At 62.5% G+C, this 24,173-nt stretch overlaps 1 protein-coding gene across 2 annotated transcripts; it reads right to left on the reverse strand.

Annotated features, from left to right (window-relative positions):
* Positions 1-1,263: 1,263 nt before the first annotated feature.
* LOC111161776 (paralemmin) lies at positions 1,264-23,328 on the reverse strand. 2 transcript variants are annotated; one of them, XM_022525719.1, is made up of 9 exons: positions 23,287-23,328; positions 12,509-12,560; positions 11,943-12,023; positions 11,669-11,799; positions 9,988-10,111; positions 8,988-9,009; positions 7,847-7,906; positions 5,327-5,458; positions 1,264-1,802 (listed from the first exon to the last, which is right to left on the reverse strand). In XM_022525719.1, exons 1-9 carry the CDS (start codon positions 23,289-23,291, stop codon positions 1,273-1,275), a joined length of 1,137 nt encoding a protein of 378 aa, XP_022381427.1. In that variant the 5' UTR covers positions 23,292-23,328; the 3' UTR covers positions 1,264-1,272. The 2 variants fall into 2 exon arrangements, with proteins under 2 accessions (XP_022381427.1, XP_022381428.1); XM_022525720.1 differs by lacking the exon at positions 5,327-5,458 and having other exon boundaries at positions 1,273-1,802.
* Between the last annotated feature and the right edge of the window lie 845 nt (positions 23,329-24,173).

The following is a 24,173-nucleotide window of genomic DNA, read 5'->3' on the forward strand; positions in this document are numbered from 1 at the left end:
CCGAGGGGCAGAGCTGAGTCGGGGTCCAGGCTGCGGCCGGAGGTGGGCCCTGCACCTGCCCTTGGCAGCAGGCGGGAGGCCCCGGGGGCGGGCCGAGAAGGGGCCTCACGGCCACAGCCACAGGTGTGGGTCTGTGAGCGTGCGCACAGGTGTGCCTCTGGGGGCGAGTGTGGCTGCATCCGGGGGGACCCCTCACCCCTCCCGGCCAGAGGGGGACAGGCTCACGTCGGGCGGGGCGGCGCAGGGGACTCTGCTGAGGAAGCCCCCTGCCCCGGGCTGCGTGCGCCCGCCGCTGCCCAAAATGTGCCAAGCCCAGTGGAGCTGGCAGTGGCCTGATCTCTGGGGTACGGCTGGAGGGACCCAGCGCCCTGGTCCAAGCAGGTCCTGGGCCGCCCCCCCCAGGGTCCCCAAATTAGCACCAGGAGGAAGGAGGGCCCAATGGGAGTCGGAGCTAGGACAGGAAGTGGCTCATGGGGGCCTGCCTTATGCAAGGGGCAGCTCTAAGGGCCCGGCCTGCAGGACACAGTGCAGGGGTCACGGACCCCTCTTGCCTGGGGGGGATGTTGGGGGGGCTCTCCCTTCCCAGGCTCCATCACCCACTGGCCAAGCCCCAAGAGGGCATGGGGGGAGGGGCGCATCAGGCTGGGGATGCCTAGAGGGGCCTTGCTCCTCTCCACGACCTTGAACCTGACCTCTGACCAAGACTCCCCAGAGAGGCATGGCCTTACCCCAACTGTCCAAGCTATGGACACCAGAGCTTTGGCCGAGAAGCCCCACTCTCAGGGGCTAAGCGGGGACAGAGTGCGCTCCCAGGAACCCTCAGCTCTCCGGGTCCCTTTCTGGCAGGACGTCCCCTCGGGGACCTCATTGGAGGTGGCAGGAAGGCACAGGCAGGAGGCCCAGAGGGTGGCTGGCTGGCCCGGGGCTGCGTCGAGGTCCCCAGTCACCCCGGCCAGGACCGCTGGGGCTGGGGGCCGTTTTGTGGAGCTGCCGTGACGTGGGGGGGCCCTTCATTTCGGGGAAAGCGGGTCTGTCCATGTCTCTCTCCTACCAGACGTAGGTGCACGGCTCAGTGGCTTGGGGGTGTCAGGGTGGTGATGGGGTGGGGGACCCCGTTCCTCTCTCTCCAGCAGAAGAAACCTCGGAAGAAACATGTGACAACCGCACATCCTGGGGCCCGTGACTGCGGGTGGAGGGGGGCAGATGCCGGGGCCGGGCTGGTGGGGGGCTGTGGTATGGAGGGCGGGGCTGGGGGGCTGGGGGCCGGGGGGCTCACATGACGGAGCAGCATTTACAACGCTGCTTCTTCGCGTCGAGGTCCTGGGGGTCGCTGGCGGGGGCCTCGGGCCCCACCTGGTTCTCTTCCCTGGAGCCCGCGGTGGTGGGGGGCTCTGTGGCGCTGCCGTTGGGCGGGGTGGGCTCCTTGGGCTCCGCCGCGTCCTCGATGACCACCAGCTCAGCCGTGATGGTGTCCTGAAGACCCAGCACCTTCTGGCTCTCGGCCTCGTCCTCCACGTTCTGGTAACCCATGAAGATCAAGGTGACCGGGGGCTCCTGGCCGGGCCGGATGCCTGGCGGGCCGGACGTGGCCTCTCCCGGCTGCGCCTGTACTCCGGGGATCTCCCGCCTGGACGGTGTGGTCTGCACGGGCTCCTTGGACACCCCCCGGGTCTCCGCCGTCCCAGCCGTGGACCCGGCCTCGCTCAGCGTGACCTCGTCCGCCTTGTGAAGGAGGTCATCTACCTCGGAGGAGCTCAACGGGCAGACCCCGTTCTCCGCGGTCCCGTCCACGGCATGGACCACTGGCGGGGGCGGGAGAGACAGAAAGAGAGAGAGTGAGCGGGCTCTCAGAGGTGGAGGCCTGGCAAGGCTGCGGGCCACCCTCCAGGCTGAGAGAAATGAGAAACTGAGTCACACCTTTAAAACCAGCTGCCCCCAAGCTCCACAGAGGACAGTGTCCAGGCCCAGGCGCCGGTCAGAGACCAGGGGGACTGGAATCCAGATCGGGGACTGTGTGCGCCCACATTTTGCGGCATTTCCACATTGCCCGCAACTGGGTCCCGCACGGCCCCCCAGCAAACCCAGTCTGCTTCCCCCACTGCGAAGATGGCCCGGCGCCGGAAAAGGCCGAAGCCAGCCTACGGTCACACCGCTAGCCAGGCCGGGCCGCTGCTCTGTCTCCGGAGCTAAGTGCGTCTCCCTCCATGAGGAATTTCGGGGACTGTGACAGCTTCCTTCCTTGGGTCCCTGTGGTTTAGCTTGGTCACTCAGTGTCCGGTTCCCCAGGAAACGCGCTGCAGGCCAGGTCTGCTTTACTCTGTCCCTGGAACCAGTGCTGGCCTTCTCTTTTTATTTTATTTTTTTAAAGATTTTATTTATTTATCTGACAGAGAGAGAGAGATCACAAGTAGGCAGAGAGCAGGCAGAGAGAGAGGGGGGAAGCAGGCTCCCCGCTGAGCAGAGAGCCCGATGTGGAACTCGATCCCAGGACTCCAGAATCATGACCTGAGCCCAAGGCAGAAGCCTAACCCACTGAGCCACCCAGGCACCCTGGCCTTCTCTTTCACATGTAAGCACTTTATAATTCCCATGTTGATGGCCTGTCTCTTGAAACCAAGGTTCATGGAGAAGGGTATTTTTAAATTTGGGGAGGAAGGGGACTCCGGTCCAGGAACACAGGGCATAAGATAGAAACTTCATAATGTTCCTTACGGCCGCCTCTGCGACCTCGGGCACAATCACTTTCTGAAATGGCTCTCCCTGTGTTTGAAAGGAAGGCACAGTCTCCCCTAGGCAGTTCTGTGTGTGCAAGGAATCTTGCTCAATGTCTTTTCCAAACCTCCCCAACTGCCCCATGGGGTCTGATCTGCCGTGTCCTGAGGGCTGGGTTTTGACGCCAGCAGGAGAACTGGCCACACTCTGACACCAGCCCAACAAACTCCTAGAAACACAGCTGCTCGCCTGTGGGAGGGAGGGACACACTGGCCCTCGGGACTTGCCTCCTCCTGGGCCAAGGGTCAGGGCTCCAGTTCCTGGCTGCTGGCCAAAAGGAAAGTACTTTCTACTTTCAGTTCCCAAACCCCTGGGGAAGGGTGTCCATACCTCAAGGCTTTGCAGCAACTCTGGGCTGGAGGCCCAGAGGGTGGGGTGTTCCCAGATTACACAGAATCAGGCTGAGTATTTCCCCCTGGCCACTGCCCCCAAATAGGAACCCAAGCCCTCGGCTGCCATGGAAACGGATCACGTCCCCATTGCTAAGCAACCAGACTCCAGTCTGGCGGGTCCAGAGTCCCCCAGGGCTGGGCCAGGCTGCACTGAGTGGCCGAGTCCTCTGCCTCTAGCCCTATGAGGTCGTTCTTGCGCAGGAGATGAGGTAGCTGAGACTTGTCCAGGGTCACACAGCTAGTGAGAGCTGGAACCGGGGTACCACTCAGGTCTATGTCCCCAAACCATGGCTGACACTAGGCCCCCTTCAAAGCATCCTACATGCTGCAGAGACCCACCAGCCTCTAAGAACATGAGGCCTTGGGAACCAAAACCACGGTGAGCTCTCATTCCACAGCCACCACGGTGCCTACAGTGATAATGATAACTTAAAGATAGTAACAAGTGCTGCTGAGGATGTGGGGAGATGGGGACCGTCACACACAGCTGGGAAGGGGAATGGGGCCACTGCTGCAGAAGCCAACCCTGGCAGTTCCTCAAAAGGTTAAAACAGAATCCCATACGACCCAGAAATCCCATGCCTAGATATCACCCAAGAGAAATGAAAACATACGCCCACATAAAAACGTGTACAGCATTCTCTAACCAAAAGGTGGAAACATCCCAGACAGCCATCAGCTGATGACTGGATAAACAAAACGCGACCCACCCAAACAGTGGCATATTATTTGGTCATAAAATATGAACGTGGATGGACGCCGACCCACGACGCTCAGGGAGGGAACCAGACACAGGAGGCCACGTGGGGTGTGAGTCCACGTGTGTGACACGCCCAGACCAGGCTAATCCACAGGCAGGAAGGGGGTTAGTGGACGCTATGGTGGGGATAGGAGGTGATGGAGTTTCTGTTTGGGGAAGAAAAATGTTCTGGAATTGGCGAGAGTGCACGACCTGGTGAATAAAGCCCACTGAACTGAACGCTGAATTGCGTGTTCTGGGCCCTCCCACTCCATACGCCGTGTTCTTGTACAGACGGCATTTGCGGACTTGCTAATGGACTCCGCAGCGGACGCTATGATTTCATGCTCGGCTTGGGTGCTTACGTCCACGAGCGCCACTGCGTGAAGAGAGCAGATGTTTGCCTCAATTTTCAATGTACCTTTCTAATGTCTTCTTAAAACATATTTTAACTAAAGCGGGCTTGTCTCCTTCTTCTGCCATCATAGTAAATATTGCCCTCCCTGGGTTTACTTATAAACTACCCTTACAGGCCAAGCCAAAATGACCAAAGTTTAACTGCTGAACTACTTATAAAATCTCCGTCCAAATACTGATGGATAACACAGTTTAAATGAAAGTTTTACTTACCTAAAAACAAAAAAGAGTGAATTTTATATATGTGAATTATATATAGGCAGAGAGATAGAGAGACAGACACACACTGGGGCTTTGGACTAAGGTCGCCCTGCTCCTCCCAGTCAGGTTTCCTTGTGGGTGTCTCTCACTCCCTGTCCCCCTCCCAGCTGCCAGAGGGAACCCCAAAAACCAAACCAGATCTCAGCACCAAGCCCCCTGCTCACCCCTCCCTCCAGGGCTTCACCTGACCCCTCCCCCCACCCCACATCAGCCCCACAGGCTCCCTTCAGTTCCTCTAGTCCAGCAAACTCCATCCCACCACAGGGCCTTTGCACATGCTGTGGTCTCTATGAGACACCCCATTTCTTTGCACACTGCTGCGCATTCAGTGAGCTCCTGCTCACTTCCTCTGAGGAGCCACCCCCCGGCCCCTCCCTGTCCTGCTAGAACCTCCCAAGGTCCCCTGTGCATCTCTGGGGGTTTTGTCACCTTCGTCGAAACAATACTTATTCAAATTATTTGTGAACCTCAGGCTGCAAGGCTCTCCCAGGACAGAGCTAAATGCCACTCTGATTTGAGTCCCAGAGCCCAGCCCAGAACCTGGCGCTCAGCCAAGCTTGAGGACAAGTTCCTGGAGTGAACGAAAGACGGGGCTGCAGGTCCAGCCGGGAACAGCCTCTACGCCAACAGTGGGCTACGGCCATGGGACCCTGCCCTGAACAGTGTCTCCAAATCAGGGTGGAGGTGACGCTCTGGCTCAGGCTGTGGGAAGGGGGTGGGGTGGGGGGGGGTGGGGGCTGCATACCTTTGGTCTCGTCTTCGTAGACCTTGATGCCCTGAGGGAGCGGCTCCCGAGGGAGCAAGGTGGTGCTGGACAGCACCCGGGTCTCCCCAGTCACCTTGTCCTTCTCCACCGTGATCTCAACCGAGTACATGGCTGGCACGAGAGGCACGGGTTACCCGAGGCCACCTGCCCACGTGCCCCCCGCCGGCTACAGGCAAGCCAGGGAAGGGGAGCCAGCAGCGCGGAGCCAAGCAGTGGGGACGCCCTCTCCACGGCACCCCCACCTCCACACCCCCCACAGCTTTCCAGCACCACGGGCGTCTGCCTGAGATCCTCTGCTTGGCACTCAAGGCCCGTGCTCGCGATCCCCTCCCGTCTGGAAAGCCTCAGACTCTTCCCGTTTCCTCGGAGCCGCAGAGTAAGTCGGAGGAAGGCAGGCCTTGACCACAGGCACAGCCCAGTGTGAGCTGGGGTCAGCAGGCACGCGCTCCCAGCTGGGTCTCAGCCCCGGACCCCCCGGCTCAGCCTGTGTCTGCTTCGCACCTTCCTTCCATCAGCGCCCGTGACCCGGTCCCCAGCTCTTGCGCTACGAAGGGTGCATGAGACCCTCCGGAGCGTCAGGACAGTCGGGACCATGGTTCAGGAACCACTGCACTCCATAGAGATCATCACTGCAAAGCTCACGTGAAGAGACGGTCCGACAGCAAACCCACCCCCGGGCGCTGACCAAAGCCTCCAGGACCTCACCCTGAGCCCCAGGATCCCACCCTCTCCTCCACGCCTGCCCTTGGGGTCCCCTGGGAGCCTCTGAGTCAGCGCGTCCAAGCCTCGCTCCCAATCTGCCCTTGTAAGCTGCCCCTCCTGGGTCTTCCCAGCCTGGTCAAGGCAATTCCCTCCTCCTTCTCTCTCACCCCCCATGTCATCTGCAAATCCTGTGGGTTCTGCCTTAGAAACACCTGGAACCCGCCCACATCTTGCCCCCCTGGGGGTCCCCTGTCCAGGCCACCTTCCCCCCCCCCCCCCCCCCCGAAACCGGGCCGGCCCCCCCCCCCCCGCCCCCCCTTGCTTCCCGCTACACCCACGGCCTGTTCCCCCCGCTTGCCGCCAGAGGGCGCCAGTGCGCACCGAGTGGGGCTGGTCCCTGCTCTGCCTGAAACCCTCGGGGGCTCCCTGGTGCCTCGGGGTAGAGGCCCCAGTCCTCTTGTCACCTCCTCCCTCTCTCCCCCTCACTCATTCCACGGCCTCCAGGTTCCTCCTCCAACAAGGCAGGTATGGTCCAGCCCAGGGCCTTTGCATGTGCTGTGCCCTCCCCCTGACACACCTATCCCCCCACCCCACCCCTGCCCCCGACGCCTTGCTCCCTCACTTCTTTTGGAGCCTTGCTCAAACGTCACCTGCTAAGTTTGACCCCCCTGAGCCCTCTGATTAACCTGCACCCCCCTCCAGCTCTGCACGTTGCTGTCTTTTCTCCACCAGTTTATGGCATAGGGCATTGTCCTTATCAGGACGTTAGCTCCCTCAGGCTGTAGCCCTCACACCTTGCATACAGCAGGTGCTCAATAAGTGCTTACTGAATGACTGACCAAATGAATGTTACTTAATTCCACATCCCTACACAGCCTAACACCCTCACCTCCATACAGTTGGGTGGGTTGTGCACCACACAAGGTCGTTGGCTAAGGGTCGGCGCAGGGTTGGTCTAAATGGCACAGAGGCCCCGAAGACACCCGCTTCTCTGGCAGATGCTACCCTCTGCCTCCTGCCTCCTAGGGCAAAGTGGCCTGAACCTGCACAAGACCCTGGGCCACCCCTGCCACCCTCTCCTTCCTGGGTGTCCTGGTGTCCCGGCCACCACGTCCCCAAGATGGTCTTCACCTCCCTAAGTTTCGTGCCTGCACAGCTCATGCCAGTACCCCGGTACAGCAATTAGGTTCTGCCTGCTGTGCTCACCGGTCCCTTCTCTGGGCTAGTGCCAGCAGGTAGGGACTGGAGGGGCTCTTGTCTTGTGGCAGAGCCGGGATCCAAACTGCAGCTCCGGGAAGCTTAGCACTAACCCGTCTCCCTCGGCTTCCCGGAAGCACAGAAAAGTCTGAGTCCCCCCTGGTCCCCTCCAGGAACAGGGTGCTCCCTCCCTATCCTGAGGCAGCCTGGGGACAGCGGAGGAGGGAAGATCTGCCGTGGGCGTGTGTGAGCTGCTGTGCGAGTGTGTGCAGGTGTGTGCAAGCATGTGCGGGCGTGTGCAAGCATGTGTGGGCAGGTGTGTGGCCCCTGCCAGGCCCCGGGAGTGAGCAGCAAGGTTAGGGGGATGCCACGAGGGGTGCTGGGTTAGGGCGCTGCCATGCGAGGGGGCCCATCTTCTCAGGGAAGCTGGGCCAGCACGTGGCCATGGAGCCAAAGCAGAGGGGGCCTGGGGCCAGCCACCACCCCCAGGACCACAGCTCCTGCTGAGGGCATGTCTGCGTCTGACCTCGCACCCGCCTCTCCGGGCTCCCCAGGACCAGGGCTTAGCCCAGGACAGCAGCGGGTCCGGGGATGACCCACCTGCCTTCATCAGGGTGGAGCCTTCCACCGGCCTCACGGGCGTGTTGGAGACTCGCTTCTCTGCTCAGTAAGCAAAGGGTGGAGAGAGATGGGGGTCAGAAGGGAGAAGATTGCCCAGGCCCCCAGACATCTACACACCTGCAGACACCCCCAGGCCCCCCCAGACCCCCAGACACTGTCCCAGATGCCTGGGCCTCCCCTGATGCACACATGCACCCAGACCCCCCCCCACGCGTGCATACCCAGAACCCCCAAACACAACCAGTCCCCAGTCCATTTCCATCTCTCAGCCCAGATGATTTTCTCAAAATCCCTGAGAGGCCTGTGTGAATTTTTTTTAATGATTAATCTTTAATTCCACAGTGAGACACTCCCCTGAATAATTAACACACAACAAATCAGGCCGAAGACACTCTGACCACCACACCCAACCCTGGCTGGCGGTTTTCCCTCCGCGCCTTAGATGTGAAAATAGATGAGTTTGAAATACATTTTAAAAATATAACTTAATACTTTCACATGTTCTATAAGCTATTACCTTTAAATTAAGTATATTTAAACGTCCTACAAGTTTGCGAGATGCCTGCAAACGCGTATTATCTTCCTGGAATGACTGCTGAGGAAGGGGAAAACGGATCCCAGACTTCACACTTTTGGCTCTTTTTTTTGGTCTGTTTCCTGCATAACCACCTTCCACATCTGTGCAGGGGGGACCGCACAGTGCCCCCTTCCCAGAACGGCTGAGACCTTAATTTCCGGACCCCTCAGAGCCCATTTTGCAGACGTGAGAACCGAGGCCTGCCCACCTGTGCAGCTGCCCAGAGCGGCTGGACGTGGGGCAGAGGCGGGGCCGGGAGAGAGCGGCACCTGCTGCAGACGGGGGACACCCAGGGCCTCGGGCCTCTCGGGCTAAGACCTCGGGTCCCTCACCGTACCAGCTCCACCCCAGGGTCGCTGCCCCACCTGAGGGAAGTGATGACGTGGGGCTGGGATGGGCTTGGGTCCGGGGCTCGGGGGAAGCAACGGCACCCGGTCCCTGTCGCCGCTGGTTTTATCAGCAACCGGAGCGTCAGGCGTCAGGGGCCTGCCTCATGCCCACCACCCCACTCTGGCCGCAGGACGGAGGCCCCCCGAAGCCTACCTTTGGGCGTGCCCACCGGGGCCTGCAAGAAAGAAGGGAGAGAGGTCAGGGGTGCCGGCGCTCCCTTCCCGCTGACGGAGGTCCCCACCCATGCGCGGAGCGGTGCGGGGAGGGCTCGGCTTTGCCCCCGGAGGCCCCATCGCGGGGGCCGTCTCCTGAAGGGATCCCCCAGCCCTGTCCTAGCCTGTGACAGCCAGGTCACATCCCTGCCCTGCTCAGAAGCTTCCCGTGGCTCCCGAGTGCTCCCCAAACAAAGCCAAAACCCTTCTAGATGACCCCTAGGGCCCTGGGTCCACAGACCCCCGCCTATAAGCCCTCCCCCCCAAAATCGCTGGCCAGCCTCACTGTTCCTGGGACACATTCCCGCCCTGGGGCCTTTGTGTGTGACGTCCCCTGTACCGTGGCTTCTGCCTGGCCAGCTCTCCACTCAGCCCCCCGACCACAATCAAAGTCCCCCCAGTCATGTCTCTGTCCCTTGAGGAACTGTCTCTGGCTCCTTCGGGACGTGGGCATCTCAAGGACAGGGACCCCACAGTCTGTGCTCCATCAACCTCAGGGAAAGCCCCCTCTCATCTTGAGTCCATGCCTGGAGAACTCCTATTCAGTTTTTAAAACCCACCTCCTCCAGGAAGCCTGCCTAGAGCTCCCATGCATCAGCTTCCTCCCCAGGAACTCCACGGTGCCCTTGGGTTTACCCATCCCGGCCCACCATCCTCCCTGCGTTTCTGATCGCCTGATACCACGTCCCTCTGCTCAACTGACGTGAGTCAGGGAGTCTGGGCCCAGCCCACATTGCCCCAGTTTGCCCCACACCAGGCCTTGGCAGATAGCGAGAGCAGGACCAGGGCTGCCAGGGGAACAGCTGGACAGGGCTCAGACACACAGCTTCGATGTCAGTCGTCACAATGCCCCAGGGGCCCCTGCCCCAGCTCTGGGGTCGGGGAGGGCCAGGGAGCGCCAGGGAGACCTGGGGGCCCCGGGAACATCAGCGCCCCCTCACCTGCTGAGCCTCCAACACCACGTCTGCCTTCTGGTCCTTGGCTGGGCTCGGGGCAGCGGGCCTCTCCCCGGCGGCGGCAGCGGGCAGGCCTGCGCCCTCCAGCACCTCGATCTCCTTCTGCAGCCTGGGGGTGGGGCACGGGAGCGACGGTCCTCACTGGGCACTTGTGGGCACCCGCACCGCTCGGGGCTCCTGGCCGCAAGGTCTCCCCACAACCCGTGAGGTGGTCTCACCCTCCCCCTCGCAACTGGGGAAACTGAGACGCAGAGCGGCAGCTGCACGGGCCAGCCAGCAGCGGGGCTAGTGTGACCCCAGGCCGGCCCGTCCACGGGCACCTCACTGCCACAGTTCGCTTCTCTGTTGGTTTCCAACCCGCTCTCCTGCTTTCCGCTCAGAAGTGTGTATTTTTACGGGAAGCTTTATTTCTCCGGGGAAACTAGAAAAACCATGTCACCTTCCAAATACGAGACAATAACGGCGCATGTGACCCGGCGGGAACAGAACAAAGATCTCCAGTCCCCTTGCAGCCAGTGCCCACCGGAGGCTTGGGGCCACAGGCCTGTTGGGCCCTGGGGGTGAGTCTGAGGCCGCTACGGAAGGGAGCGACACCGGCCACCCTTAGGGTCAGCCGGCAGGGTTTCCTGGAGCAGATGTCCAGGCAGGGGCACCAACCAGGGAAAATGCCAGTGGCAGGGGCACCCGAGGAGTGGGCTTCCCTGGGAGGAAGAAAGCCAAGCCCCAAAGCCCTCCGTGTATGCCAGACACAGGGTAGGACTCGCAGCAGGGCCCCTCCGGCATCAAGGCACCCGAGTTTAGGTGGGTGCCCCCCACCCAGGGCTACAGCCAGCAGGGCGGGACTAGAAGCAGCCGCCCAGTCCAGCCCCCATGGGCAGTGATCTCCACCAGCTCTCTGTCCCGCTGGCCCACAGTCCTCTCTGCCCGGTCAGTCTTGGCCTGTCTGACCCCCTCACCCCTGCTCTGGCCCTGGTGGACGCAGGGAAACAGGCCTGGGAAGGAAAGTCCCAGCTGACACCTGCCCCCTCTTCTTCCAAACCCGACCCACCAGGATCCCCAGGTCTTCCCAGCAGGTGTGCCTCGTACCCAGCCGGGCGGAGGGCCAGCGTGCCTCGGGGTCCCGGCCTCTTGCGCCTTCCTTGGCCAAGTGGACATCTGGAATTTTGGCCGCCACTTCCCTCCACCCTGACCCTGCTGCCCTTGGGCTGAGCCTGGACCTCTGCCGGCCTGGAAACTCCAGTCCTTTTGTCCAGCTCCGGGGCCGGCAGGGGGCGGGGACCTGTCACTCTCCCCGGGCCTGCTGCAGACCCAGCTGCCCAGCTGTGGGGCATCAGGACCAAGCGGGGGAAGACTCACCCATTGGGCTGGTGCCAGGAAGGCCCCAGGGAGGCGGCGGCCGGCCACTCCCATCCTCCCGGGCTCTGGCACCCACTCTGCTGGGTGGTTAGAAGAAGGGGTCCCACCAGGCAGCCCCCAGCCCCCTCAAGCCCAGCGTCGATGCTCACAGCCCCGTCCAAGTGAACGGGGCCCTTCCCTGCTCCCACCTGCACAGGAGCCTCCCCCCGGGCCAAACCCCATCCCGGCACGAGGGTGGGCACGAGGGTGGGCACCCCCCAGCCCGCGCACTCCGTAGCCGCCGCAGGGCCCCGCGCAGCCCGCGCCGCACCTGCCGATAGACTCCTCCAGGAGCCGCGCCCTCTGCTCGTCCTCCTGCATCTGCCTCCTCAGGCCCTCGTCGCCCTCCGAGGCCGTGGACGGCGTCCCCTCCAGCAGCCAGCGTTCCCGCAGCGCCTTGGACTGGGGGCACAGGGCTAGAGGTCAGAATCGGGCTCAGGGGCCGCCCTGCCCGCCCCCGCCCGAGGCCCGGTGCCTGGTCCCCAGGGCACTGCCGCCCCCCCACCCCGCCACCCCCGCCAGGCCGGCTCCATGTTGGGGGGGACCTTCAGGTGCTGCAGCTGCCGACGGTCGTCCTCCAGCTGCCGGCGCTTCGCCTCCGCCTCGGCCTGCCGCTTCCGCTTCTCCTGGCGACGGGGATGGGCATGGAGGTCAGGACGAGGCCGGGGGCACGCCGACCCCCCAAAGTACTGGAGGCTCTGCCCACATGAACCCTGCTTCTCTGTGGAGTGGCCCGTTGGACCCTCCCCAGCCCCCTGCCTCCCCGTAGCCCCTCTTGACCCCTGTCCCCCACACCCTGCTGCCCCCCAGCCCCCTGCCCCCCCGCTAGCCCCCAGTTCCCCCCCACCCCCCAGCTCCAGCATAAGGGGCAGGGTTCTAGATCTATACCTCAGCCTGTACCCCCCAACGCACAGAGGGTCTTCATGAGCTAGCGGTGTAAGGGCCACATTCGGAGGAGGCCTGTAGGCTTCCTCTTCCTTTCGTGGGGAGGCACCAGCAGGCACTGGTTCCCCGGGGGCCTTGCCACACCCTGGCTCTGGGTCCCCAAGGCCCTGGACTGGGTGAGGGCTGCCCGACCCCTGTCCACATTGCTAGGGGCCAGGAAACTCACTGCAATGGCTTGGAGCCGCTCCTGCTGAGATGTGGTCTCTGTGGCCAGGACCCTGCGGGGAGGGGATGCAAGGTCACGGTGGGGTCCACCCCTTCCTGCCCTCCACAGAGCTGGTTTGAATCCCAATCCCAGCCCGCCTTCCAGCTGGGTGGCCTCCCCGGCTCCCCTCTGCAAAGTGGGGTCCCTCCCCTACCTCAGAGGCAGTGCCATTCTCTCCACCTGGCCTTATGACCTCACGAAGTAACCCCCACAAACCCCTCCACGGCCCCCTGGGGCTCCCTGGGAACAGGGCCTGAGGACAGGAGGACAGGAGGACAAGTCCCAGAGACTTGGGAAGGGTTTGGGGAGGCGAGAGGCTTGAGCTGGGCCAAGAAAGAGGCGGAGGGACTCGAGCAGTCAGAGGTTGATCAGGAAGATGGACGACGATCAGGACAGCCCCCGCTTCGCGCTCCCACCCACCAAGCACCTCTCGTCCAGCCCTGGGAGGGACACGCGCACCCGGCCCCACCAGACCCACCGCCCTGCCCCTGGGACGTCCTCTCTCCAGAAGCTGCTTCCCTGGAGTCTGCCTGGAGCCCCAAGACACAGAAAGGGCTCCGAGCAACCTGAGAACACGCAGGAAGAAGAGGCAAACCCGAATTCGGCCCCAGACTCCCTCTCCTGTCCACTGCATGCTTCCCAAAAGCCACGCGGTGTGGTTTTTGCCTCAAAGCCGCGTGGACTAGGAGCTTGATAATGTCAGAGGCAAGGAAGGGACAGGCCCTGTGGGGGCAGGCAGCAGGCCCAGGGCCAGGAGGGAGGGTGAATCCTTCCTGCCCTTCCCCTCCCCTCGGCTCCCCTGAACCCCACTACCCACATGGCAGGCCTGGGAGGAGACTGCAAACCTGGCCGCTCCCTTCCATGGTCTCTCACGGGGTCCCTGGGAATGGCACACAGTAGGTGCTCAGTGAAACCTGTGCAGCCCTGAGCGACTGCATACAAGGCACCTGATAGTAACCTCGGCCTCCAGGGCAGGGGGACCAGACGCGGCCTGAAGAGGAGGCGGGGTCTGGAAGTCTGTTCTCAGCCCAAATCCTGAATGACCCCAAGGCCACTCACGCAGGCCTCAACAGTCTCCCGGGGGCAGGGCCTGGTGCCCACAAGGAGGGGCTCTGAGCAGTGGGAACCAGACCCCTCACGTCCCCCTACCCACTCCAAGCCCCTTATCTGCACAGGGACTAAAATTACAGACCCCCCCTTGGTTCTGCTGCACACACCCCTGCCAGCCCTTGGCCCTGGATCGGGATTAGGAACCATTCTGTGGCCTCCAAAGACCCCCCACTCCTTCTAGGCCTTGGTTCTCCTTCTGCACAAACAGCAGGAACAGACGCCCCAGCTCCTGTTCTGTGCCCCCTGCCCCTGTGGTTCAGAAAGGAAACAGAGGCCCAAAGTCACATGTTGTGCTGGGCCCACTCTTGGGCCTCAGCCCTCCCCCCAGCCCAGGTGGCTGCTCCCGGTGGACATCCTCACGAACTGCGATGACCCTCCACCCACTCCACTTGGGTTCAGTTTCCTGGCCTAGCTGAGACCCACAAAATCATCTGGATCTCACGCCCCAGACAGGCGACCCCACCCAGCTCTTCCCTTCCTGGCGGGTGGCACCTGCCCCCTTTGTGCTTCCCAGGGACCCCAGCACCGGTCACACCCTCTGTGGCTTCCGTCTCTCCTTCCTCAGGGAGGCTGTGTTCAGTTGGGTGGAGCTCAGGAAAGGCTTGATCCAGCAATCCAGCTTGGAGGCCCTTCCTAAAGGGCCTGGTCCGCTACATTTCTGAGTCGGCCACACCATCCTGTGTAATCCAGGCAAGGTGACACCCCCAGTGTTCCCTATAGAGACCCACCCTCCACTTTTTGCAAACCTCACATTTTCCATCCCATGCCTCTACCGTAGCCTGCTACCTCCCTGGCCCCTGACAGCCCCTACCCACCCCCCCAACCAGAGCCAGGTTCTCAAAACAAGAATCAGAACGACTCATTCTCCTGCTCTTAAGTCTCCCTGGCTCCCATCACCTCTTGAAAGAAATGCTAGTGCAGCCCAGCCCTACCCACTTCTCTGTCCTCACCTCCTCTGTTCTCCCGCTTGCCTACTCTGTTCCAGCCACCAGGATCTTCCGGCCACACCTGAACAGCACCAAGCTCGTTCCTTACTTAGGATCATTGCATTACTGTCCCTCCTGCCTGATATGCTCTTTCCTTGGCTGGGAAGTGAAGCCCAGAGAGGGCAAGTCACTTGCCCACAGTCACACAGCTGGGAAGGGGCAGAGCTGGAACTAGAACCACAACAGCCCAGCTCTGGGCCACACCACATGCGGAACCTTTCCCAGCTGGCCCTTTCCCAGCTGTCACGTGGCCTCCAGGGACCCAGCGGGGACGGAGGCAGAGCTGGGGGAGGGGCATGGAGCGCCTGAGACCCCAGTGCACACAGGGCCCTGCAGGGCAGAGGCCCAGCGGCCCAGCAGGCAGGTGGTCACTGAGGCAGGACACAGGGACACAGGGACAGCTCTGGCCAGCCTGCTGGGCTGCAGACAACAAGGCAGGCAGTGTCCTCGCCTGGGTGGTGTGTCCCTGCCGGCTGAACCAGGTCAGGGGAAGGTCAGGCGGGCAGTGAGAAGCAGCGCACGGGGCCCAGGAAGAGAATTCCATCCCTCCGGTCAACGTCCCTGTCCCAGCCGGAAGGGCACAGGCAGTGTGCCCCACTCCCCAGGCCTGAGGGCGCCAAAGTGGCCCCGCCCCAGGCGCCACCCCCCCTGGTGGGGCCCATGGGAGGCGGTCGCCCTAGCAACTGCGCCGTCCCCATGGCAACGCGGAGGCCGGCATGCAGGGGGGTTGGGCCGGCGCAGAGCATCTCCCGCCCCCAGCCGGGCGCTGGGGGGCTAAGGGTTTCCTGCCCTGGGCCTCAGGGGCTGCTGGGGAGGGTGGGATGCAGAGAGGTAATGGGGCCTACCCACCTCCCACGCCTGGGGTGCTTCCCGCCCTAGTGTCAGGGGACAGGACTCTCCCCAGGGCAGTTCCGGACCTGCCCCTGGGGCCAGGTAGCTCTGGTCAAGCCAAGATAATGCTCAGCATCGTAAGTCCAAAAAATAAAACAAAGTACAACCACAGAATCCTAGTTAAACATCAGTAAAGTAAGAACACTGCAGCCCCGCACTCGCCGCCTTCCACGGACAGTCCCGGCCCGGTTTCCAGGATGGGAGCTGGAGGGCAGAAGGGGGTGCGTGTGTAAAGGACCATTGCTGAGCCCATCAGGAGGGGTGTGCGGGGCAGGTGGGACCATCATCCCCGTCCTGTCAACGCGGGACCTGAAGCTGCCCCACGGGGAAGCGGGGGCCCGAGTCGGCCAGGCGGGCTCCTGCACGTGCGCGGTGTACACACGGCCCTCAGAGCACTCAGACCTCAGGGTCCCCCTGAGGCCCTGCCCGGCGCCCAAGGGTGGGGGGACGCTCCCATTGTCAGTGGATGGCTGAGGCGCTCGCCAGGGCTTAGGGAGAGAATCAGAGCCCGGATCACGAGACGCGCTGGGCAGAGATACTGAGGTGTGGCGGCTGTCCTCACAGGCTGTGTGACCCAGGGCCAACCAGCCTGTCTCTGAGCCTCCACAGGCTCTGCCGGGCAACAGGCCGCCTCGCGGCTGCTGAGGAGAGACAGGCCCTCCAGGAGGCCCGCCCTCCGCGCACTCCTGTCCTTGCCTGATTATTTTTATAGAGCTTGGAGCAAATTCTGGGCTCGAGCCCCAGTGTGGGTGGCTCAGGACTGGGGAGGGTGTGGGCTGAGCGCGCCTGAGATAATCCTGGCTTCAGGAGATGAGCTAATGAGGCCCAAACCCAACGGCCCTGCAGAGGCCTCAGCCTTGGGACCCATTTAGTTTTTAAAGGCACCAGAGAGGTCACCCAACCAGCCCAAGGTCACCCAGTAGGCAGGATGAGGTGGGTCTGAGGCCGGAGGCGGGTGCTTGTGGGGTCGAGCCCGTCCTTCCAGAGCCCATGCCAGGCAGCCCCAGCAGCATGAGGGGTCTGGGCCGGACTGGCACTGAGCCCAACACCAGCAACATGCCTGGGCTAACTCAAAGGAAAGAGCTGACTGTGCCCTTGGCCATGGGGGCAGGGAAGGGGAGCAGAGCCTCGCCGAGGTGGGGGGTAAGGGAGGGAGCCCCATGGCCCTTGCTCCACTGGGGTGGCTGGAATGGGGGGATCTGAAGGTCACTGCTGGCTCCCAGCTCCCTGTGGGGGCCTTCATCTGCCCTTAGCCCCAGAACCTTCCTTCCTCCAAACCATCCTGCATAAACCTCAACCTCTCATCCGTTTGCCCCTCTTCCTCTACCGGCCCCCTGCCTTCCGCTGTCCTTCCTCCACCTCCAAGCTCAGGTCAAGGGCCACTGCCTCTTCCAGGAAGCCTTCCCGATGATCTCCTCCCCCTCCTCCCCTCACTGGGGAGGAATTCTCTTCCTCCGAGACCCTGAGCACTCAGCACAGGTGACCACTGCCGTCACCGGTAAGATGACCAGCTCAGGAGGCATGCACGGGCTTTCCAGAATACTCAAGGCAGAGAAGCATCACCTCCATGGTGGAGACTGAGATCAGAGCAGACCACAGACCCAGAAGAGCAAACCTGTTGCCTATTAACCACGAGGGCGGGTGAACCCTGCCCTGGGCCCTCACGAAGGAAGGGCAGCGGGGCATGAATGGGAACGAGGGCTCCAGCGGCTTTCTCCAGCTTCAAGCAAGGTGGGCCTCAGTCAGCTGCAGAGACCAGCCCCAGAGCTCCAAGGTCCCCACCGGCCCCTCTCCCCTCCAACATTCCAGGCATGCTCCCACCAGAGGACCTTTGCACTGGCTGTGTCCTCTGCCTGGTGTGCTCTCTCCCGGGCCTCACTAACTCCCTCAGGCCTTCCCTCAGAGTCTCCTCCTCACGGAGGCTTCCTCTGTGCCCCCAGTCCTTTCCCAGGCTCACCACCAACCGACACCCTACAGCCATTTCACTTATTTTGTCTCCTATTTCCCTACAAGGACAGTGTCTCCTTCTGTCCCCACCATGTCCCCAGCACCCAGGACACAGCAGGATGCTGTGAATGTGTGAATGATACACATTCAATAAATGTTCACTGGACCGGGGAGTCAGTTAGGGTCCCCACCCAAGAACTCCCTCCCCTGTCACATTCCCATCCCCACCCTTGTGGACCACCTGTCCTATGATCACTTCCTTTTTTTTGAAGAAACCTACTGTCACCTCTTACATTCATCTAAAACAGGACGTGGCCCCCACATCCAGCAGAGGACAAGGGACAAGCCCCGACCACTTCAGAAGTGACTACACAATTAACGTATAAAACAGCCCTAATGTCCCTTGATAGATAAACAGATAAACACAGGTCCCCATGCGTGGGAGCGTCCCCGGCCACCAGCAGCAGCGAGGCGCCCACGCGCTGCCCCAGGGATGGACCCCAAGCCCGCGGTGCTCAGGGAGGGGACCAGACACAGAAGGGCACACGGGGTGTGAGTCCACGTGTGTGATGCACCCAGACCAGGCCCCTCCATGGACGGGAAGGGGGCTCGTGGGAGCTGGGGCCTGGGGAGGGGGTGACAGCTGATGGGACGGCTAATGGGGGGTGACGGCTGGGTGTGACAGAATGTTCTAGACCTAGACAGAGCCGAGGGTTGTACGGCCGTGTAAACACCCTGGATTATATATTGCCAGCAGGTGGACCATGTGGTGTATGAACTGAATCTCAGTTAAAGTGAGAACACACACGTACATCCGTACAGCAGGAACGCGGACCCTCTCACGCTGGGCTGGGCTGCGGCCAAAGCTGGGGTCCATCCCACCCCGCGGGGCGTCGTGAGATCACGCCAGCCCTGCCCTGAACTCCGCCTGGTTTGAGCACAAACCAACCGGGGCAGGGCCTTCTTACTCTGTGACAGACGTCACCAGAAGTCCCCCCGCCAAGCTCCTGCCCCTCACTTGGCCTTCACAGCCCCACAGGGCTGTCCCCTTCCATGTACCCTCTGCTCTCCCAGGCCGGGCTCCCATCCCACCACTACCCTTCCGTCCACGCAGCAACTCCCACCCACTCTGATTCCTGCCTGTCTTTCCCACCACCAAGCCCGGCTTGGGCTCCCCTCCGAATTCCCAGCCTGATCCAGACTATCCCGTGATGGGCTCAGATGGTCCCTGAGTTCCTGCCTTGAGCCCTTGAGCAGAAGACAAACACCTCAGCCTGACATCCCACTCCCCGGACACCGAGACCTGCACTCCACCATCCCATGCCATGTGGGGTCCCTCTGCAGCCCGGCCAAAGGGTCCCTGTCCCTGTGTGTCCAGGGACTGCGCCACCTCTCCCTGACCTGGGGGCAGCTCTGACTTCAGGTCTCTGCTGCCCAGACATGGGGTCTACCCCCATAGCCCCGGCGCTTTTCTCCAAGCCGCCCCCACAGTAAGTGTCCACACTGAGCCCGACTTGCTCCTCAGACCCCAGAGCCTGGGTCAGAACCTCACCCCCGCCTCCCGAGGGCACCATCCATGGCTGCCCATGGCTCCCCGACTGGGCCCTCCGGGCCTTTGCACAGGCCAGTCCCTCCGCCAGGCACGCCCTTCTGCCCACCGACGTACACCTTTCCTTCTTTCTTTTTCAAGATTTACTTACTAGAGAGGGTGTCCATATGTGCAAGCGGCGGGAGGGGCCGAGGGAGCGGGAGAGTCTCAAGCAGCCCCGCGCTGAGCGCCAGGCCAACCCCGGGCTCCGCCACGACCCTGCGATCAGGACCGAAACCAAGAGTGCGATGCCTAACGGGCTGAGCCCCACAGGCGCCCCTAGGTACACCCTTAAATACTTTGCACAGAAACAGTCTGTGAAGGGAGGGACCAGGAAACCCTCCCCAGACCACAGAGAAGGCCGTCCACGGGCTCCCGCAGGGCCTGCTCCTACACACGGGTGGCGGCTCAGCAGGGGTGCTGCGGAAATGACCCGACAGCTCTCCTCTATGCAGAAGCCAGAAAGAAATAGGGTCCCAGACTTGGAAAAAGATATGATTTTTTTAGAAGAACATCAACTCATTCCCCAGCACGAGCATCCTGAAGACGGACCTCACCACAGGGCTGGGGAAGAGCTCCTGCCGGGGCACTCGCGCCTGCCTGCTCCTCTCCCTGCGTCCTGTCCGGGAGGGGACGCGGTGCACTCACGTCCCCACGCACCAGATTCACCAAGGAAAGTGAGTGACATGCTCAAAGGCTCATGGAGGGGTCAGGACTCCACCTGTCCATGCACTACTCCCAAATCAGCAGACACAGAAGGGGTCCCTGGGGGTGAACAGGTACAAGGCAGATGCTTTTAGGGGCGAAAGCCACCTTCCATGTGGCCGACGAGACAAACCAGGGTGAAAAGCCAATGTCAGGATACCTAGGAACGCCCAGACCACAGCCCCGCGGGACACAGGAAGGTGCAAAGACTCCTCCACGCCCCCAGCTCTGGCAGCTGGAAGAACCCAGAAGCAAATATGTCCCAGTTGTGTGGCCCCAGGTGTGTCAAGATCACCTCTCTGTACCTCACTTTCCCTACCTTGTAGGGCTGCTGTGAAGATCCAGCAAGTTCACACGGACAAAGCACTCAGAACAGGGCCCATTACACAGCAGGTGCTTCCTAAATGTTAACCACCTTCTTGAGTTCTTGCCACCACCTCCACTGCCGCTGAGTGTTCTTTCCCTTCAAATCCACTTGCTGTTCCCACGAATCCCCCTTGTTTCAGAAGGAAATGCTACACTGTTACCAACACTGAGAAACAGAAGGGGCTCCCACAAGCATCGGAGTAAAAACATTACAAAACAGATACAACGAGAATAAACTCTTATTAGGTTCAGTTACCAGGGGACTGGGCTGCCTTTTTAACAGGCTCCATCTCCCGTGAAACAGGGAGATGACCAAGTGGGAGAGAGGCGCTAAGGACCCACTTTGCACCCAGCCGAGACCACCTCCTGGAGGATGTCCAGGCCTGGGCAGGGAAGGGACGGGATCTGGGAAGGAATGTGCTCTCCCGCTCTGGCCCTGAGGTCTGAGACTTGAGCAGAGGAGGGCGGGATTTTGAGCATCTGAGAAAGGCTGCTCAGAGCTAACTTAGCCTTAATTACCAGCCAACCCCTGAGGCTCCTGGGGTAGCAGCCCCTCGCCCTGGGGCCCACAGCAAATCCTTCCCAGAGCAGGATTTCCACCCAGCGGCTCTCAGGCGAGTCTGTCATTCTGCCCCACCTCAGCAGCCTGCCCTCTGCCTCCCTGGAGTTACTCAAGAATCACTGTTAAGGGGCGCCTGGGTGGCTGGGTCAGCAAAGCATCCGACTCCGGATTTCGGCTCAGGCCGTGATGCCGGGTCCTGGGATCGAGCCCTCAGTTGGGCTCCTGGCTCAGCGTGGAGTCTGCTTGTCGTTCTCCCTCTGTCCCCCCCCACCCCTGCCACCCAACTTGCATTCATAAGCTCGCTCTCTCAGATAAATAAAATCTTTAAAAAAAAAATTGTTGGGGCGCCTGGGTGGCTCAGTGGGTTGGGGCCTCTGCCTTTGGCTCGGGTCGTGGTCCCCGGGTCCTGGGATCAGGCCCCGCGTCGGGCTCTCTGCTCAGCAGGGAGCCTGCTTCACCCCCCCTCTCTGCCTGCCTCTCTGCCTACTTGTGATCTCTGTCGAATAAATAAATAAAATCTTTAAAAAAAAACTGTTAAATCTTCAAATTGTTAAATTAACAAAAACTAATTTAATCTTTAATTTAATGCTTACATTAACAAAATTTTGTGAAATTCTTAAGTTTGTTCTTAAAACAAACTCGTCAGCATCACCATAAGCCACAACCACCTCTGGCAACTCTGATGGCAAAAACCCATGGGAAGGGAATGAGGGGTTCGGTCCCCGCAGCTGCTGCCTCCAGGCCTAAGCCCGCTCTGCCCTCTGGAAAAGGAGCGCGGGCGAGAGCGAGGGGTAGGAGCTCCATCGGGATGGCACCAGATGGAGCCAGTCCCCACCCATCATCAGCCCAAGCACCCCAGACAGAGGCCTTCTTTCCTGGCTACTCAGTCCCTGCCCAGGTCTGCACCCAGAAAATCCAGTGATCCGTGCGGCGCAGAGCCCGTGGCATTATGTGCCAAGAGGCACAGGGGCAAGGCAGCAAGCACCCAGGGGTCTCTGCGTGTGCTGAGTGACGCTGGGGCAGTGTGTGCCCCCCTCTGGGCTTCAGTATCGCCATGGAGAATGAAGGCGATAGCAAGAAAGGAAACAGCAGAGTCCGACAAGACTATCCCTTCATTCTTTGGCTCTGCGTGGACATTTTCCTAGTTCTTCACCCCTTGTCCCCTCAGCAGCCCCCTCCCCACTCCCGCACTCCACTCAGGGTCTGCTGTCAGGAGGCCTGGAGGCTCCCGTGGGCCTGGGGAGCAGAGCAGATAAACAAGTCGGGGAACCTAGCGCAGACACATCCGGGCCCTGGCTCCCCTGAGCCCTGGCTGGGCTCCCGGGGCCGGGTGGGGGAGCAAACTGGGCTTTTGTCTGGGTTTTCAAAAGCAGAGGACATCGGGTGTCGCCTTCCTGGGGAGGGCGGGAGGCAGCGGCTCCCACCCAGCCGAGGGTGTGGCGGGTTGCGGGTCACGGGCGAATCTCTGGAGAGGAGTCGTTGGCTCACACCCAGTGAGAAGGGCAGGAGGAGACAGTCCGGTGGGCTGGCTGGACCTCCACGTCCAGGCCTCTGGCCAGGGTGGGGACCTGGTCCACAGCAAGGTGCCTGCCAGGCCTCGGCACACAGTTGGGGGCCTCCAGGATCCCAGACCCCACTTCCCATCCCCTGGCGTCGTAAACACACCCAGCAACCTTCCAGCGCCCACCTGTGGGAGTGGGGCCTGGTGGTCACCCTGATGCCAGGAAGAGAGTGGACTCTGCCTGGAATGCCCGGGCACCCTCACGGACAGCGCCTGTGTGAGAGCTCTCTGCCCCCCAGCAGCTCCACACCGAACCGCACAAGGACCCAGGCCCACCCCACCTGCACCACAGCCAGCCAGGTTCTTGGCTACACCATTTGGGGGCCCATCCTGGGGACACTTTCCTTGGGAAAGGACCGGACCCAGGCTCGCCGGCTGGAAAGCACCTGGACCTCCAGACCCACACACATCCCGGACAAGGAAGGCTACAGAACAGCCCCCTCTCTCTGGCAGTTCTCAGGGCAGTGTCTGGCGGCTGGACCCAGGCAGGAGCAGAGGCCCCTGACAGCGCCGTGGCCCTGAGAGAGAGCAGCCAGCCAGAGCCCGGACTGGCGCGTTCAGGGTACAGGGAGGGCGAGCTCCGGCTTGGAGATGGGGGGCGGCGGTGAGCTCAAGGCCGGCGCGAGGCAGTAGGGAGGGGTCGGTCCATCACCCCTGGACTCCCGCTCTGGAGCCCACAGGTGGCCCAGGGTCGAGGCTAGCCCGGGGGCGCGGGCGGACACCCGGGCCTCCCCCTCCCCAGCGCCCTGGGCAGCTCCCCGCCGCTGCGGCCCGAGTCCCCGTTAGCCCGTGGGCCGCCGGGGTCGGAGGTGGGGGAGGCCTCAGGAAGGGCGCGGCCCAACCTGAGCGCTTCCCCAGCCGAGCTGGGGTCCCGGAGGCCCCTCGCCGCCTCCCTCTCCGCGCGGGGGCCGCGATGAGCCCTACGCGGCGCTGGAGTGGAGGGGGGCCTCGCCCCTCCCTCGCCCCCTCCTCCCCGCCCCGGCCCCCCAGCCCTCCGCCTCCGGCCCGAGCGCGCCTACTCACTCCATTTCCCCACGGAGGTCCGGGTGGGTCGGCGATGCTGGGCGGGGGCGGGCGCGGGGCGGGCGCGGGGGGCGCGGGGGCCGGGCGGGGGGCTGCGGGGGGCTGGCGGACTAAGGCCTGGCGGCCGGGGCTGCGCGGCGCGGGGGCGGCGGCACCGGCTCGGGCATCGCCCCGCGCGCGGCTGTTTATTGTCCGGGCGGCGGCGGGCGCAGGGGGTGGGCTGGGCGCGCGCGTCGCCGCCGCCGCCGCCGCCGCCGCCGCCGCCGCGCGTCCTGCGCTCGCTCCCCGCGCGCTCCCTGCCGGCTCCCGGCGCCGCGGCCCCGCGCCCGCCCCCTGCCGGCAGCCGCCCGCCCCGCAGCGCCCCCCGCGCGGCGCCCGGGAGTGAGGGGGGGGGCGCCGCGCACCCCCGCCGTGCAGCCCTCGTCCCAGGGCGGCCGCCGCTCCGGGCCTGCCGAGCCCAGGTGCCCCCCGCTCCCGCCCAGCTCGTGGCCCGGAGGGGGCGCGGCGGCGGGGGGGCGGGCACACAGCCCTAGCGAGCGAAGGACGGCTGGGGTCGGGGAGGGGGTGTCCAGGCCGCTGCTGCAACCTGAAGGTCCGGGAGAAGAGCGTCCAGGTGGAGGGCGCCGGCCAGAGCCAAGATACGCTGGTGGGGCTGAGCCGGACCTGTCGGGGGAGGAATGAAAACACTGCCTTTGCCGAGCGCTGGGCAATCAAAATTGATCCATTTAATCCGCCCCCCAGCTCCCGTGGCCACAATGCAGGTCCCTGCGGCCAGAGGGAGTGAAGGGGCAGTGGAGAGAGCCCACCGAGCGCAGGCCTTGTCCCAAGAGCACTGGGGAGCCATAGCAGACTTCAGAGCAGGAGAGGGGTCAGCCTGTTTTATTTTT

Source organism: Enhydra lutris, unplaced genomic scaffold (genome assembly GCF_002288905.1).
Source record: "Enhydra lutris kenyoni isolate GAN:26980312 unplaced genomic scaffold, ASM228890v2 scaffoldscaffold86, whole genome shotgun sequence".
Classification (NCBI taxonomy): Eukaryota; Metazoa; Chordata; class Mammalia; order Carnivora; family Mustelidae; genus Enhydra; species Enhydra lutris.

Bases quoted from the DNA above. Each gene is read 5' to 3' on its own strand.
- LOC111161776 (XM_022525719.1), bottom strand. The intron at 10,112-11,668 runs GTGCGGCGCGGG...CCCCACCCCCAG, and splicing joins CTGGAGGAGTCTATCGGCAG to GCTGCAGAAGGAGATCGAGG. The intron at 9,010-9,987 runs GTGAGGGGGCGC...TCTTTCTTGCAG, and splicing joins TGGTGTTGGAGGCTCAGCAG to GCCCCGGTGGGCACGCCCAA.